Source organism: Salvia hispanica, chromosome 5 (genome assembly GCF_029641045.1).
Source record: "Salvia hispanica isolate PSC_SH4W2 chromosome 5, Shi_PSC_v1, whole genome shotgun sequence".
NCBI classification, from domain to species: domain Eukaryota; kingdom Viridiplantae; phylum Streptophyta; class Magnoliopsida; order Lamiales; family Lamiaceae; genus Salvia; species Salvia hispanica.
The window spans coordinates 31,506,644-31,524,538 of record NC_142696.1 but is presented as its reverse complement, the minus strand read 5'-3'; the positions used below and the strand labels follow the sequence as shown (position 1 = coordinate 31,524,538).

At 34.5% G+C, this 17,895-nt stretch overlaps 1 protein-coding gene and 2 pseudogenes across 17 annotated transcripts; all 3 read right to left on the bottom strand.

Annotated features, from left to right (window-relative positions):
• Window positions 1-20: 20 nt before the first annotated feature.
• LOC148926641 (cinnamoyl-CoA reductase CAD2-like) lies at window positions 21-10,174 on the bottom strand (annotated as a pseudogene).
• Window positions 2,793-8,733, bottom strand: LOC125188512 (uncharacterized). Of its 17 annotated transcripts, none has more exons than XM_089059558.1 (9): window positions 8,432-8,733; window positions 7,031-7,106; window positions 5,780-5,956; window positions 4,576-5,505; window positions 4,326-4,426; window positions 4,108-4,183; window positions 3,624-3,749; window positions 3,311-3,551; window positions 2,793-3,249 (listed from the first exon to the last, which is right to left on the bottom strand). In XM_089059558.1, exons 7-9 carry the CDS (start codon window positions 3,728-3,730, stop codon window positions 2,917-2,919), a joined length of 681 nt encoding a protein of 226 aa, XP_088915684.1. In that variant the 5' UTR covers window positions 3,731-3,749; window positions 4,108-4,183; window positions 4,326-4,426; window positions 4,576-5,505; window positions 5,780-5,956; window positions 7,031-7,106; window positions 8,432-8,733; the 3' UTR covers window positions 2,793-2,916. The 17 variants fall into 17 exon arrangements, with proteins under 17 accessions (XP_088915684.1, XP_088915677.1, XP_088915678.1 ...); XM_089059551.1 differs by having other exon boundaries at window positions 3,624-4,183; window positions 4,576-4,629; window positions 4,724-5,505; XM_089059552.1 differs by having other exon boundaries at window positions 3,624-4,183; window positions 4,576-4,629; window positions 4,728-5,505.
• A 1,349-nt stretch (window positions 10,175-11,523) lies between the features above and the next one.
• On the bottom strand, window positions 11,524-16,476 carry LOC125189519 (cinnamoyl-CoA reductase CAD2-like; annotated as a pseudogene).
• Window positions 16,477-17,895: the final 1,419 nt, after the last annotated feature.

The following is a 17,895-nucleotide window of genomic DNA, read 5'->3' as shown; positions in this document are numbered from 1 at the left end:
TTTTAAACATATTACAGATGTTACATTCTTAAATTGAAGAAATTTTTCTGTATGAGACTTTCAGTGGTGTCTTTGATGCTCTATTCCACTGAAATAAAATTGATATCCAGTGATCTTGTCTTGTCATTGCACACTTGAAAGGGCGATAGTACATTTGGATTCTCCTCAATTTTGCTAGTACCAATAAAGCATTATGTTACACTGAGTTGCATTGTTGATCACAAGAAAATTACTCGAGAAAAATTATTTATTTCTGCCAATTATCAATTGCCCTTAAATTAAGGTCAAATTGCTAAATAAATCAAGAAGAATAGTCAAATTCTAGTTTATCCAATACTTTTCAAACTTGGAATGATAAATCATCAAGTTTCAGATGTTCTCAATTATCCCATATGTCGTTTTTTCGACAAAATCCACGTTGATGTGGCCACTAAATTTATCTGCGTGGAGAAACAACTATAGCACATAACGTCGTCGTGTCATTTACCCAAAAACGATGTTGTTTTAGGTGAATAAATTAGGGCAAAAAATTGTGCATATATTTCCTAACTTTTGCCCTAATTTATTTACGTAAAACAACATCGGTTCTAGGTAAACCATAAACTACACGGCGTCGTTATGTGTCAACAGCCATTTTTTTTTCAAGTAGATAAATTTGGTTGCTACAACATCGCGGGTTTCATCGGAAAAACGACATATGTGATAGTTGCAAAAATCCGAAACTTAGTGATGAAAAGAATAGGACAAACCAGAATTTGAATCTTTTTCATGATTTATTTGACAATTTAATAACGAGGTAGTACGAAATAATGAGTTGAGAAGAGAGTTACCAGATTGGGAAGTTGGCCGTAGGATAGAGTTCACCGAAGATTTGCAAAACTTCAGAGCAATTCAGCACTTGTGCACCAAGACAATATCTACAATTGGATGTTGAATTCTCAAAAGCTAGGATATGTGCATTAGCAACATATCTTACATCAACATATACAAATTGATAATCAATTTAACCCTCTTAATTCAACCATATTGCATAAATAGAATTAGTAGTAGTATTGATTACCTTGTGTAATCAAAGTAAGAAAATATTGAGAAGTTTCATTTAGAGTTGGCTGGAGAAAGAGGGCCAATCACTAGACCATGATTCATGACTACCAAATCAATGCCATTTTCTTGTGCAAATTTAAATGCGGCTTCCTCTGCCAATATTTTTGAAACAACATACCATCATTGCAACACAAATTTATCAAGTTTCATACATAATATATAGGGTCAGTGAGAATTTTTTTGCAATGAGAAATTTGAGAACTAAAAATCTTATCAGTTCGTTGATACATTCATATTAGTTGACATTTTAAAACATATCAGTTCATGATATTTATGAATCATCGGACGGAATTGATATTTATGCATCATTGAATTAATATTGAGTAATGAACTTATATGTTTTGTGATAACAACTGATATTAACGTATTTACTAACTGATAAAGTTCTATGTTACAATTTCATTTTAAGAGAATTTTCAAATGAACCATCTCCTAGGATCAATATCCCCTAAGGCCATCATTTATATGAGAACTAAAAACTATCCTAGTCCATTAGATCGTAAAATGGATGGTCTCGATTTTCCTGACTTGAGTATCGGTTCGTTGATTCATGAATATCACCTAGGGTAAAATGGATTTCGAAATATACAAACAAATATTAAAGCGAATTGATACGTTGTTAGATGCAAATTGATATGCTCTTAACTATTGATGTAAAAATAGGATAAACTTATTATTAAAGAGAATTGATACGTTTACTGATATTAGTGAATCAACGAACTGATATGGTTTACGGTTCTCATTTGATATATGTAGAAAATTGGTAAAGGAAAGATATAGTTGCCTTCATTTCCCGAGCAAAGATTGGATCAGAAAAGGAAGTTTCATCAATTAAAGGATTAGAGTTTTGGGTTGGTTTCTTGATGGTAACTGTGACCATAGAAGAGGTTAAGTGCTTTTCACAAACTGTGCCTTGCCACATGAGCCAAGAACATTTAGTGTTCCTTTCACTGCTGGTTCTATAAGTTCCACTAGCATATATCCATCACATCATCAAATTCTTTTTTTTTTTTTTTTTTTTTAATTCTTGTTTTTCTTTCCTTTTTAAACAAATTAAGAAGGTTAGAAATGGACCTAAGGGTCATGGACATGATCACGTATAACAGGAGATGTAGTGTGGAAACCAACATCACAACCACCAATCACTGAATCAAATGATCCTTCTTTCAATAAATTAGCTTCACATAAATGAAGTCTTTCTTTAGCTCCTTCAAGCACGCCTTCTCCTTCAAGCACGCCTTCAGATGCTCCACTTTACTTGGATAGCATATTCACCCACAAATACATCATAAATACTCATCCCTCTGTCCCATAGAAATACACTAAATTTTTTTTCGTCCGTTAGATAGAAATAATCCATAACTATTATGGAAATATTTTCTCAATTTCTTTTACTTTTTTATCATTAACTATATTGATTTAATTACTTTTTCTCATTTTATTTTACTTTTAAGAAATTACTCCTTCCGTTCGCAAATGAGTCCTGGTTCACTTTTACCATGAATGGTAATAAGATCCCACATTCCACTAAGTTATTCCACTCACATTTCATTTAAAACTAATATACACAAAACTAATATACACAAGTGAAATCCATATTCCAATAACTTTTTTGCCACTCACTTTTCTTAACATTTATTAAAATCCGTGCTGTCAAGGAATGAGACTTCTAAAGGCAGACGGAGGGATTACGTATTAAAATCATTGTCATTCCTCAATTAGTCTATCTTTATAGAACGAATGAAGTATATATAATAAAGGACAAACTGTCATTCTTCATCAAATTAGCAGATTCATGTAGAGAATTTTGACTCAATTCATCCGAAGCCTTAGCCTTAGGAGCCCAAACAACGGTATCACTACCACTACCATGATGCTTGTCTGTAAATCTATGTCCCTGTTGATTTTTTGGAATTCTGCGATTCGGTTTCCACTGAGTAGGTACCTTGCTCTGGGATTCCTCACTGGATAGAGAAGAGGATAGCTCCTGACTGTGCACTGCTGTGTCAGGCTCACAGCCTTCTGGTTTGCACCTGCTTGTTTTCGGCGGTCCAATTCTTCTAGTTTAGCAAGAGCCTTGGCCTTCTGCTCCCTTACTCGTTCTTCCTCTTCCTTCTGTAGTTGAAGGTACCGTTGCTTGTCATCCTGGCACGCTGATTATACATAAATATAAGGTCACTAAGAGATGGGAAAAAACAATGCCAACCTGTGCCTGAATATCAGCTGAATCACATACTTCAGCCAAATCTCCCTCAACCTTCCCTACTGGATACATCATAGAATTCTCAGAAGCCTCTCCAACATTATTATTGTTTGAAGCTATAACTGCATTTGAGGAATCATTACTGAGAGGCTTCCTTTGCCATCCATCAGCTTCCTGACTATTGAACTTCCCTTTACCACGTCCACGATGATCAACTCTAGCATGCCCACCATGATACGATCTCCTGTAAAATCAAACACTTATCAAGAAATAAGTATAACAATATTCCCTGAACATGTGTATCATGCCTTTATACCTAAGGACGACAGCAATTGGGTGCAATGGATTATCACCAAAAGGAACTGTCACTGCATCCGGGGCAGCAGCATAGTTTCTGGAAACAGGAGTCCTATGAGAAGCCATAGCAGCAGTACCAACTTCCCTGGCGCAATTATTAACTTTCATATCAACTATACTAATACCATATAGTATCTTAATGTAGTACAACAGATACATTAGAGCAGCAATGGCTTGTAAGTAACTACTACTACAACTGAAGGAAAAAAACTCTCATCACAAACTGCAAAAAACTTGACGAAGCCGAAGTTGCATGATCTTCACAAGCATATGACACAACAAAGCATATCTATTCGCATACATCAACGAACACGACATCACTACTGTAAAACTCCAATGCACCACCATAAAAGCCACCAAACTTTGACTTCAAGGCAAGCAAACATAATGAATCTTAAACATGTGGAGCTCATCTTGCTCTCAGCGTTAAGGTACTCATTTACAGCAGATGTGAGGGATGGGCAATAATTCATAGAATTTGATCAAGATCTGATCCATCTGAGGCTCATGTCTCCTCACCTTTGTTAAAAAGAAATCTTTATGTTAGTTATAAGCAAGTCCAGTTCTTTCGTAGTAGGTTTAAAGCAATAGATTGATGATTTAACTCTCTCTAGAAGGTTCTTAATGACATTATTCAAGTTAAATTTGATTTTTTGCTTACTTTTATGCCTGCCATAGATAGAAGCTTGTGAGAAGCAACATAAGCAACATCCGGGTTATCCAGATGCTTTTCCACATAGTAGATAACTTCGAAACACCTGACTGAAAACTAAAACTATTAATCGCCAGCAGAAGAAAAGCAGAAATATACACAAAGCAGGTTGGCATTTCTAAGCATTTGCATAGTCATTGTAGTATAAGCGCAACTTGAGATATTAATTGAGATCTGAGATAGAGACAATTTTAAACACCTGAATAATAATCTTTGCACATTCGTTGCAAGGAAACATGGTCACGTAAAGCCTCTGTATGGTAAATCATGTACATAAGAGTCAGAAATTGTACACCGGAACTTAGAAATAAATGAGCAAAAGTAACAAAGAAAATAAAGTGACTGACTTGCCGTGCAGCAGATGCATGATTTCTGTTTAAGATAGTATTGACTTCAGCATGGCATACATAATTGCAAGGAAGCAAGACTAAGGACTCGGATAAAACTTCACTATTTTGCAATTTTATTTTCCTTACGAGGATCAAGAATAAAAACAAAGCTGTGATTCGTTTGGGCAACAAGAACACCAGTTTGGCGCAAGAAGCAAGGAAATGGATTTGGCCCTCAAATCTAGCAAACAAGGACATGGTTTTATGTGAACAAATAAGTACTACATTAAAAAAGAAATAGTAGTATAATTAAACAATTAAGATCATTGTGCTATTAAAGAATAAACTTTGTTGCTCCATTCTGTTGTATAATATGTTAAAGAGAGTTGTTACCGTATCAAAAAGGGTTCCAAAACATGAAACACAAGATCAAGTAATAAGAAAATTAGCCTAGTAAGCTTTGCAGCATTTCCATGCTTGATGCAGCTGAGGTATGAATTGTAATCCCCACCGTTGGGTATACACACACAGCCAATGCTAATTTCAATCTTCACAATCAACCTTTGGGTGTTTCTTGTACCATGGGAGCTCGATATCCACAGAGAAACACAGCGTCATCACATTTCACAGTGGTGATTGATTATGTGCACGACAGTGGCAGCTGGTCTTACTGAATAGTTGCTGAGTGAAGTTGGGAGTTATAAGATCAGGCATGCTTGAACAACTTCATACTCAGCCAATGAAAATAAACCGCAACGAAAAGGATTGGAAGTGTCATGGGAATCAAGAAGCAATAATACCTGGACAACACATAACTTGTTGAGGTTAGTAGTATGAATATTGAAGTCACGATGTGATTGGAGCTAAATTTTATTTCAATAAGATAAAGATAATTTGCACCCGAAAAACACATTCAAATTTCCCATTCAATGAAGCATCCCAATGCATACAACAAGATTAATTCTAACTGAATTCAAATCTATAGATTAAGAAAGTGGCCAACACTATGCAAGAGTGTTACAAGTAACAATTTTGAACAATGAAATACAGGAATTTTGATTAAAAGAGAAATACCAGTCATTTTGTATGGCACGGATGATAACATTATGAGATGGAGGCTGAAGCTTAGATATGACAGCAGCATAGAGAAAACTTGAGAAAGAAAAGGCTCCAATGATAAGGAACAACCAACCCCAGATGATTCTCCCATTAGAAGCGACAAACTTCTCCGGTGCTAACATTTATTGCAAGCTGCATAAGAGAAGCATATGAAACTTGAAAGCTAACATTATTCAAGACTTAATAAGTGGTTTAACTGCACAGCATATATGCCACCATCGGACAGTTCATGAGAGTAGTTCGAATTTTTAGAGGTTCTCTGTCTTTTCGGGAAAACAAGTCAGCAACTGAAATTAATACTTATCTGAAACATGAATATCCAAAACACCAAAAAAGCATCCTTATTGACTAAAACATTTGCTTAATGTGGAGATTTAGTACAAAATTACTAATGATTCCTTTGCTGGTGGAAATTATAGTTCCAAGTGGATATCACAGCAAATACGCTCTAGAGTTTCATTCATCCCCAAGCAGATTAGGAAGCTGGTTCAAATGAATACCAGAAACCTCTGCTTCAAAATCCTCAAATCTACTCAATTGATCCGGAATGTTTGATTAAGTATTCGCATAAAAAATTGGAGTGTTTCCAACCTAATCCATACAATAACATTTTCAATCATTCACAAAAATATCTAGAATTTGAGCTGTTATCTATGCTCACAACAGTAACTTAGTTCATATTTGACAACCAGAAAAGGATCACAGAAATTAACTTTGGACAAACGCAATAGTAAAAGTTGAGTTTGACATCAAAAATTTAGCTATAAGAAACTCAGATCGAGCAATATTCCTTCCTTTTGTTTATACGCAAACAAAATGAAGTAATTTCTATAACATTTTATTATATACTCCCTTTGTCCCCAAAGAATATGCACTTTGGGTTTGGCATGGGTTTTAATGCAAAATTGGTAAAGTAATAGAGAGGTAGAGAGAAAAGGTAATTAAAGTATTGTTAGTGTGGAATGAGTCCACCTCATTAGAGGGAAAAGAATTTTTAAAATTGGAAAGTGCACATTTTTGTGGGACGGACTAATAAGGAAAGAGTGCAAATTCTTGTGGGACGGAGGGACTAAGATATATCCATATACATTACAAGTCTCCATACTCAGCTCAATATAAGGATACTATAAAATACTACAAGAAAATCCTTGACATTCAGCAGCACAACAAAAGGAACCTATATAGCAAGCAAGGCTCATTCAATACCTTCGCTCTCCAGCCAACATATTTGAATTCATTGTTCAACCAAAGTGTCAATGTCGTACAAGCAACTTGAGGTGGCCTAAAAGAAAAGACAAAATTGTTACAAGAACAAGTTAAAACTATAACATGGGGGATCAGAGAGAGCGTTGTTGAAAGTGTGTCCCTTGTACAATGAAATTGATTTGTAGAAAAGACACGGACATAAAAAGGGTAAATGTAAGAACGGAGGGAAGAGACTCATTCAGGGTAAAATAAATAATGAGAATAACAGAATCACCAACAATGACTAGTTAAAACTTAAAACAACACTAAAGATTGTTCATACGGGTTGTTATCATACAGTCCACCACCTGATAAGACAGCTGTCTGCCCAATTGGACACTATCTTTACCACCAGTAACACTTAAATCAACAAACAAATTGGCATTGTTTTCTCCATGTCCATGGTCAGACAGGTATAAAAATTCAAGAGTCTCGTTAGCTATCAGTGCTGTAAATCATGTTCTATTAGATATAATTGAAACACAATTTGGCCGAAGCACATCCTAAGAATCCTAGTGCATTGAACTTCTCCACAACACGGTCAGTTCATTTAAAGAGTACCCACCCAAAATCAACAGCTGATGAATTCTGCTAGAACCTACCACAAATTAAGTTGGAGAATGAAATGATAACGAATACAGAAATGATGTCTGATATTAACCATGTAAGGTCATAAATATTCTTTAGACCAAAAAATAACACTTGTACCTGAATTATTCAAGCAGATAATACATATCACCGATTAAATATTAATATTCTTCTTTTACAAGACTAGCAATAAAGACAAGAACTTAAATGAGTAATCAATGAACAGAGTTACAAAATCAGAATCTCAGCAATTTGTAAAAAAAACTGAATCAGAGTGTGTAGTGGATAGCTTAGTGGATGGATTAAAAGTCCTGCACATAATGAGGCATATGGTAGAGAAGGGAAATATTTTAGTGACTCCTTACAATAAGAATAAGATTAAGTATGTCCTCGTAGTTTATCATAGTGAGCCCTTCCCCACAAACCTTCCGATTCAAAATCCAACAAAAAGCACTGATACGGATAATTTAGCTACTGAACCAGCTACATAAATTTCCTACTATCATCAATCCAGTTTTGTCATCGCAGTTATACATATCAAGTATTACAATCACATTGGCAAACCACAGCTCGTATCACATGCCAGCGAACAAGCTACATGCTACACCTCATAATCTCAATGCAATTGAACACTGTATTCGAAACTTCAACAAAGATATTGCGAAACATCATATACAACCATATTTTCTCCCGACAACATTTAATACCAAATATTGAAATCCTAAATTCGTATACTTTTCCAAAATTCAATCTTTAAATAGTAAACGAACGAACCGAGAAAGGAAGCGAAGCCAGCTGGATCAAAATTTGAAGGAGTGCAAATAGTTGTGGAAGTGCGTATGCACGTATAGATAGATGATGGAGACAGCTGACGGCGACGTTGTATTGATCGGAGGCGGTGGCGAGAGGGGATCGACGGAGAATAGAGAGAGAAAATATGGAGGAGAGAGAAAGAGCAAATGGAAATATAAACCTATGTGCTCAGTTCGCTACGGGAAGGCATCCTCTATGGTGTTCAAAAACACAGCAGGTCCTACGGTGCATAAAACGCAGCAGAAACCAAATGAAATGCCACTTCAAACGATTCCCCTACATTTTAATGCTCCGCTCTCCCTCTGTCCCTTATAATTTGTTACTGTTCCATATTAATAAAATCATTTTGTCATTTTGAGATGTTTCATAGTAATAGAATCATTTTTTTTTGCAGTAAAAGTAACATATTTTTCCATACCTACTTTACTCTCTCTTATTTTTTTCTCTCTTCATCTTTCTACTTTTTTCATTTTCTACTTTATTCTCCCTTTACTTAACTCAAACACAATTTTTCTTAATTTCCGTGACGAAAAAAAACGTCTCCATTACTATGGAACGGAGGGAGTATTTTATTATCATCACCGAGAATTTGAGGGGATTTAATCCTAGAAAGAAGTAACCATTCAGTCCATAGGAGATCTATTTGGTTGAGCACGAATTTTAAGAAGTGTAAAAAAAACGAGGGTGGATTCTAATTATATAAAAATAAGTTGGTGGAATGTGTGACCTAATTATCATTTATGGTTAAAGTGAAATAACACTCTTATTGAGGGGATGGACGTAAATGGAAAAATAGAACTCTTATTGTGGAACGGAGGAAGTACTTTTCTATTTAAATTAAACACTCAATAGTGGTATACTAGTCCCTCCATCCCAACTAGGTTAAGTCGTATTTTTTTCTGGGATGTCCAGTCATTTTTTTTTTTGACAAAAAAATATTTAATCATTTTTATTTTATTCATGCCTCCTACTTTTCAATATAATTTTTTAAATTTTTATGCTCAAAAGTTTTGACTCAACATAAATGGGACGGAGAGATTATAATATCGGAGATAACTTAAAATACTTGAAATTTCTTCTTTTTTCTAAAACAATTTATTCATTTAATACTAAAAGTAATTTTAGTTTAGCATTAGTGATTTTCAATTTAATAAAGTTACAACTAATTAAATGGTTACTTCTTTCTAGGATTAAATACCCTCAAATTCTCGGTGATGATAATAAAATACTAACATATACTCCCTCCGTCCGCCATTAAGAGTCTCATTCATGGACGACACAAGTTTTAAGAAATGTTAAGAAAAATAGGTGAAAAAAAGTTAGTGGAATAAGGGTCCCACTTATATATATTAGTTTTAAATATGTGAGAGGAATGAGTTAGTGAAATATGAGACCTTATTACCATTTATGGTAAAAGTGAACCAGAACTCTTATTCACAGACAGACTAAAATGAAAAAAACGAGACTCCTATTCGCGGACGGGGGAGTATCATTTAGTATTAAAAAGTAGGGAAAACTTTTGAAGCCGCATTTCATTAGTTTTCTGCTACGTTTTATGCACTGTAGGGCCTGCTGTGTTTTTAAACACTGCAGAGGATCCCTTCCAAGACTAACAATAGCCTTGACAGTGTAACCACGGTGGAGCAACAGTTAACCACCTATGTAACCCGATGTTCCGCTCACGCACACCACCTTATCCCCCATTCTCATCACCTCCTGCACTGTGTCAAGGTCTTTGTTTATACTATATATTACGATAATGCATCTTCTGATGACAATCATAAATCATTAAAATCAACGATCATTAATGAAATATACGCTACGAAAGAAAAAAGTTTCGATTTGATCACCATTTTAAGTCGTTGAAGGATTTTTGGTTGGAAGGATATTTTTCTCGGGCGAACATACAAGCGGCAAGTTCAATGGGTACGTGCGGGGGCTACTATTCGGGTGAGATTAATACATGTAGACGAATAATGGGGTACGTGCACGGGATGGGACGGGACGGGACGGGGCGGGAGTAACGTTTATATTTGCAATTATCTTTATAGGCATGGATACTAGCAAAGCTTTGATTGATGAGATGAAGACTGAGATTGCTAGAGAAAATGAAACTCAGTCTTTTCTACTCCAACCATTTTTAGCTCTCACATTGCCACAAGTGTTTGATATTCCAACACACCTCCTTCACAGACTTGCAAAGGCCATCGTATAAATCAAATACTAGTAGATAAAGCAAGACATGTTTATCATTGAATTAATTTATTGTTCTTGTAATCATACCCAATTGATCTTGCCTTGTCATTGCACACTTGAAAGGGCAATAGTGCATTTGGATTGTCCTCTGTTTCACTAGTACCAATAAACCAAAATGTTACAGTGAGTTAGCATCATTGATTGCAACAAAATTACTTGAGGAAAATTATTTATTTCTATCAATTATCAATTGCCCTTAAATTAAGGTTAAATTGCTCTACATAAATCAAGAAGAATGGTCAAACTTTGGTTTGTCAAATACTTTTCAAACTTGGAAAGTTGGAATGATAATCATCAAGTTTAAGATATTCTCAATTACCCCTATATGTTTCAAACTTAGAATGATAAATCATTAAGATTCAGATGTTCTCAACTTTCCCATACGTCGTTTTTCAGATAAAATCCATGTTAATGTGGCCACTAAATTTATCTACGTGGAGAAAACAATGGTGGCACATAACGACGTTGTGTGCTTTACCTAGAAACGACACCGGTTCTAGGTAAACCATAAACCACACGACGTCGTAAAGTGTCACCGTCGTTTTTTTCCAAGTAGATAAATTTGGTTGCTTCATCATCGCAAGTTTCATCGGAAAAACGACGTATGTGATAATTGCAAAAATCTGATATATCATTCTAGTTTTAAAAAGAATAGGACAAACCGGAATTTGACTCTTTTCATGATTTATTTGACAATTTGCCCGTACATTAATAACGAGTCTGTATGGCATAAACAAACAATGTATGTAGCAATGTATTCGGATGTAGTACGAAATAATGATGTGAAAAGAGAGTTATCAGATTGGGAATTTGACCATGGGATAGAGTTCACGTAAGATTTGCAAAACTCTAGAGCAATTCAACACTTGTGCAACAAAACAATATCCACCATTGGCTGTTGAGTTCTCAAAAGCTAGGATATGTGCATCAGCAACATCTCTTACATCAACATATACAAAATTTCCACCTGTGGTTGCATTGGTACTGATACGAATCCGGGTAGTGCTAAACCAAGGAGAGTTAGGTGAAAGAGGTGACAAAGAGTCAAGCCGCAACTTGGGTCAGATTCGAGCAAAGATTCGCCTATCCATATGATTTCCAAATGTTCATCAAAGAACCATTGTCTTCATCGTCGAAAGAGCTTCGCGTGCGTATCTTGCACGACTCAATCGGATTTCGGATGAGGAAGTTATGGTCATTTTACGAAAATCGCGCAGTCAAGCAAAGGAGGCTCCAGAAGGTTCACGCGGGCAGGTGTTTTAATATATGAAAACACCCGACCGGGTGTTTTGTGCCCGGGAAGAATTCAAAAGGCGGGATTTTGAATTATTTGAAGTGTCTTTTCATATTCTAACCCTAGTTTGAGTGACTTTCCATCTCCCAATCTCCCACATCTATAAATAGGGCATTTTGTATCTTTTGTAATAGATTAGAGATTAGATTGAGTTTAGAAAAAGAGTGTCTCCTTTGTGAGAGTCCCTCCCCATGTTGGGTGAGATGAATGTTTGGAAACCAAATCCATAGCCGGGCTATGGTTACTTGGTAGTTAGCCCGGGGTTAGCTACTTGGTATGTTTGCCTTGTGGTTGGTCCGGGACTAGCCACTTGGCAATCTTCACAACTAGTCCCATGTATCTAGTGGCGGAGCTTGAGTGAGAGTATACCCTAGGGGCGGAGCTCGAAAGAGTATACCTCTAGTGGCGGAGCTCGAACGAAAGTATACCCTAGTGAGCGGTGGGGCTAGTCGGTGGAGTCAATAATAATGGTTCTTTGTAGCCATTTGCTCACTCCACAATTTCTTCCATTTCGACCCCCCCATCCATTCTATTTTTGTTCTATCTTTTTGTGGGTTGGAACACCTATCCTTTTTAGTTTAATATTTATTTAAATTTCAATGTAATGTGTTTTTATGTTATTGTTGTAATGTTTTTAGTTTGTAATTTTAATTGTATTGTTTTTACAAGAACAAGTCTTGGGCTAATTTTGGAGATTCTCATCAAGTACACTTTCCTACAAATTAATAATCAATTTAACCCTCTTAGTTAAACCATATTACTTAAATAAAATTAATAGTAGTATTAATTACCTTGTGTAATCAAAGTAAGAAAATATTGCGAAGTTTCATTTAGAGTTGGCTGGAGAAGTGGGCCAATTACTACTACAGGATTCATGACTACCAAATCAATGTCATTTTCTTGTGCAAATTTAAATGCGGCTTCCTTTGCCAATATTTTTGAAACAACATACCATCGCTGAAACACAAGTTTATAAATTTTCATACATAATATATAAGGCCAGTGAGAATTTGTTTTAAATGAGAACTGAAAATCATATTAGTTCATTAATATATTAATATCAGTTGATATTACAAAACATTTCAGTTCATGATATTTATGAATCATTAAACTGATATCAAAACTTATATTTATGTACCATCGAACTAATATTGAATCAAAAACTTATATGTTTTGTGATGAAAATTGATACTGCTATTATTGCATTTACGATAAGGTTCTATGTCGCAATTCAATTTTAAGAACAAATTTAAAACTAACCATCTCCTAGGATCAAGATCCATTTATATGAGAACTAAAAACTATTCTAATCCCTTAGATCATAAAATGGATGGTCTCGATTTTCTTGACTTGAATATCACTTCGCTGATTCAAGAATATCAGCTAGGGTAAAATGAATTTCGAAATATACAAACTACTATTAATATAAAGAGAATTGATATGTTTTGAGATTCAAATTAATGTGTTTACCAATATTAGTGAATCAGCAAACTGAAATGGTTTTCGATTCTCATTGAACATATACAGAAAATTAAGCTGAAGCAAAGATAATATAGTCACCTCCATTTCCTGAGCAAAGATTGGATCAGAAAAGGAAGTTTCATCAATTAAAAGGTTAGAGTTTTGGGTGGGTTTCTTGAAGGCAATAGTGACCATAAAAGAGGTTAAGACCACTCTTTTCACAGACTGTGCCTTGCCACATGAACCAAGAACATTTAAGTGTTCCTTTCACTGGTTCTGTAAGTTTCACCTGCATATATCCCATTATCAAATTCTCTATTTCTTTTTTCATTTTTCTTTCCTTTTTAAACAGCACAACAAATGATGAAAGTTAAATGGGGCTGAGGGTCATTGACATTGTCAAGTATAACAGGAGATGCAGTGTGGAAAACAACATCACAACCATCAACCACTGGATCAAATGATCCTTCTTTCAATAAATTAGCTTCACACAAAAGAAGTCTTTCTTCAGCTTGTTCAAGCGTCTTTAGATGCTCCACTTTACTTGGATCGCCTATTCACCCATTAAATACTACTCGTCTACTCCCTTGTTCCATAGTTATTGACTGAATTTTTCTTTTTTCGCTCGTCACATAAAGTTAGTCCATATCTAATCATGGGAATATTTTATTGTTTTCTTTTACTTTATTATTTATGAGTTCCATCGTCACTTCATTATTTTAATTACTTTTCTCCTTCTCTTGTACTTACCAATTACGTTTTAAAATCCTTGCCATTCTCAATTAGCCTATTTCTATTAAATGGATGGAGTATATAAAAGGATAAATTGCCATAAAAATCATGAAGTTCAGTCAATCTCGTGACTTTACAGTGTATAATAACTATGACATTTTTTTACAAGTGTCTCGGTGATTTAGATTTGAGAGAAAATTATGTACTCCCCACACTACTTGACACACTTCTTTATTGCACTTGTTTTGAGAAAATGCTTCTAGTACTTAATACTCCCTCCGTCCACGAATAGGAGTCCCGTTTTTTCATTTTGGTCCGTCCACGAATAGAAGTCACGGTTCATAATTACCATATATGGAAAAGAGACCTCACATTCCACTAACTCATTCCACTCACATATCATTTAAAACTAATATATACAAGTGATGCTCATATTTCACTGACTTTCTTCCACCCACTTTTCTTAACATTTTTTAAAACTCGTACCGGATAGAAATGAGACTCCTATTTGTGGACGGATGGAGTAATTAGTTAAAGTGGAGAGAGAGTAAAGTAAGTGAGAGAATAATATATAAAAGACTTTTCTCTATATTATTCTCTTACTTACTTTACTCCGTTTCCATATTAATTAATTATTATATTATTATTTTTCTAAAAAAGAATACATAAAATAAGCGTCTTAAATAGAAAGGAACGGAGGGAGTACGATTTAGATGATGCAAATTTGTACTCCCTCCGTCCCAAGATAAGTGACTCATATTCCTTTTTGGGACGTCCCAAGATAAGTGACTCATTTCCTTTTTTGGTACTTTCTCTCTTACTTGTTCTCTCTACTTTATTAACTCTCTTACTTTATTCACTTTCCACTTTACTAACAAAACCTCATTTTCTTAAATCCCGTACCGAAAAGTTTGTGATCACTTATCTTGGGACGGAGGGAGTATAGCACTCGTAAGACTATAAATTTTAATATGAAAATTATCCTAGAACTTAAGATAAGATATACAGTTGAGTTAGCTTAAGATAATCATTACTACCATTTACCAACATGTTTGAACTTAAGATATATAGTTGAGTTAGCTTAAGATAATCTGGGCTATTGTAAACTTTTCGAATGAATTAATTATAAAATATAAATTACTCAGTAAATTAGTAATTAATTGGGTAGTAGTACTACTAGAGCTTATTATTTTAGATGTTATTATAAGAAAATGAGGTAAAGTTGAGAAGAGAGAGAAAAGCCTAACTGAGGTTACGAACAGTAGCCAAGGTATGTTTGATAAGTTAGTAATGTCTAGATATAGATATTTATATAATTATTTTTAAATATTTGGTATCATAGTTAACCTCCTGTTTCTTTTCTCTATGGCCCATCCGAGCCCGCAGATTTTTCCAAAAATAATACCGATATCTCACAAAATATGTGAGATACAAATCTGGCTCAATTTATTTACATAGAAAAGAAAAAGAATTCTCCTTCATGCCCTTGCGTCAATCTCTTCCAGACGTCCACTGCATACTCTTCCTTCAAAACTCATAATAAGTAAATCAAAAGTTCACTACCAAAATTTGCATTCGGTAGGTGCTTATTTATTATGAATCTTTCTCTCTCTTTTTTTTTAATTATGAATTTTTTTTGTGAGTAATTCGATTTGTTGCCTACTTGTGATGATATCCCCAATTCATTTCCACCGATGATTTATGTTGATTAATATTGATTTGGAACAAATTTTTTTCTCATGGGTTTTTGAAAAGATCTGTTTGTAGCTTTAATCACTCTAAAGAGCTTTGTTTGTGATTAATGGTTGCTTTTCTATGTAAATATAATGTTTTTTTACCATTCAAAGAAGAATGGAGCAGTATTTTACTGCTTTAAGTTTAGAACTGCCAAGAAATAACGACGGAAAAATGGAGAGAGAATTGTAATATTTTTTTTAAAGCATATTCAACTAAGGTATAGCTAAAGACAATTTAGCAAATAAGTAGATTTATATAAGGTCAAATAAGTCACTGCATATTTAATTTTGATTTCATAACATTTATATCAAACAAAGTGGGCTTATAAGAAAAGAATTAACTAGTGTATCAAACACGTGATATCAAAATTAAATTGTATCCTAACTTGATCCTAAATCCTAGTCATTTACTAATCTACGCATATCCCACATCACTTTGACGGTGTAACCGCGGTGGAGCAACATAAAACCAGCCATGAACCAATGTAACCCGATCCTCCCGTCACGCACACCACCTTATCCCCCATTCTTTTCTCTTGCTTTGCTTTCATATTTACAAATCAATAAAGCTATTTATTGATGCTCCTATTTATTAGCTTGTGATGCTATGCCCCACAATTAATTTATTTCTCTGCCCATTTTTCTATGTGAAATGCAGTGCACAAACTTCTATCTAAATTTATTGCGTCTAACTGTGAAAAACATAATAAAACAAAAACAAAACGTGGCATAATACGCTACCACATCTCCTCTGACTATATGCTCCTGTGCATATTGAAATAAATACTTCCTCCTCCTAAAAAAAAAAAAAACAAAATACTCCTTTCCTTTTATCACTTAAAGAGTTCTTTTAAATTGGCATGAATTTCAAAAAGTTGTTTAATTTTATAAAAATTAAAGTAGGGAGAGAGTAAGTAGAATGTGAGACTCATTTAAAATATTAATTTATACTCCTTATATCTCATTAAAGATAAAACGTTTTCTTTTTGAGTTGTCTTATTAAAAATAAAACGTTTCCTAAAATGGAAACAACATCATCTCTACTTTTTCCTCCCTCTTACTTTACTCTTTCTTCACTATCTCACAAAACAACACTACATAAAATCTCGTGCCGAAACACAAAACATTTCATGTTTATTGGGACGGAGGGAGTATTAGATTGTGAATGCAAACGATTGATGGAATGTGAAGTTTGCATACTAAAAGTGAAATAAAGTAAATTATTCTATAAATCGTGGACAATCCAAAATGGCAAAATTTTTGTTTAAATGGTGGACTTGAAACAGTATGAGATTTAATTGATAATTGGTAAAGTAAGAGAGATAAAAAGAAAAAGTGATTGGAGTATTGTTAGTGGAGATTGGAGAGTGAGACCCACCTTATTAAAGAGAAAAATATTTATAAATTAAAATTGGTCTATTTTCAGGAACACCCCAATAGATAAATGTGGGCTGGGCTTAAGGGACAGAAGAAGTATTTCAGACTCTAAATCCAGTTACATAATGCATCTTCTGATGACAATCATAAAATATTAACGAAATATACGTTGCGAAAGAAAAAAGTTTCGATTTGATCACCATGTTAAGTCGTTGAAGGATTTTTGGTATAGGCACCGGTTGGAAGGATTTTTTTTCGGGCGAACATACAAGCGACGAGTTCAATGGGTACGTGCACGGGGGCTACTATTCAGGTGAGTTTAATACATGTAGACGAATAATAGCTACGTGCGTGGGATGGGATGAGAGTAACGTTTCTATATGCTCTTATCATTATAGGCATGGATACTAGTTAAGCTTTGATTGGAGAGATGAAGACTGAGCTTGCTAGAGAAAATGAAACTTAGACTTTTCTTCTCCAACCATTTTTAGCCCTCACATTGCCACAAGTGTTTGATATTCCAACACACCTCCTTCACATACTTGCACAGACCATCATATAAATCAAAT

What these genes read in the sequence shown, in the direction of transcription:
- LOC125188512 (XM_089059548.1), bottom strand. Translation starts at nt 3,823, where the DNA reads ATGTATCTGTTGTACTACATTAAGATACTATATGGTATTAGTATAGTT. An exon ending in CCAATTGCTGTCGTCCTTAG is followed by an intron (nt 3,552 to 3,623) that starts GTATAAAGGCAT and finishes TTGATTTTACAG; the next exon opens with GAGATCGTATCATGGTGGGC. An exon ending in CAGCTGATATTCAGGCACAG is followed by an intron (nt 3,250 to 3,310) that starts GTTGGCATTGTT and finishes TCAGCGTGCCAG; the next exon opens with GATGACAAGCAACGGTACCT.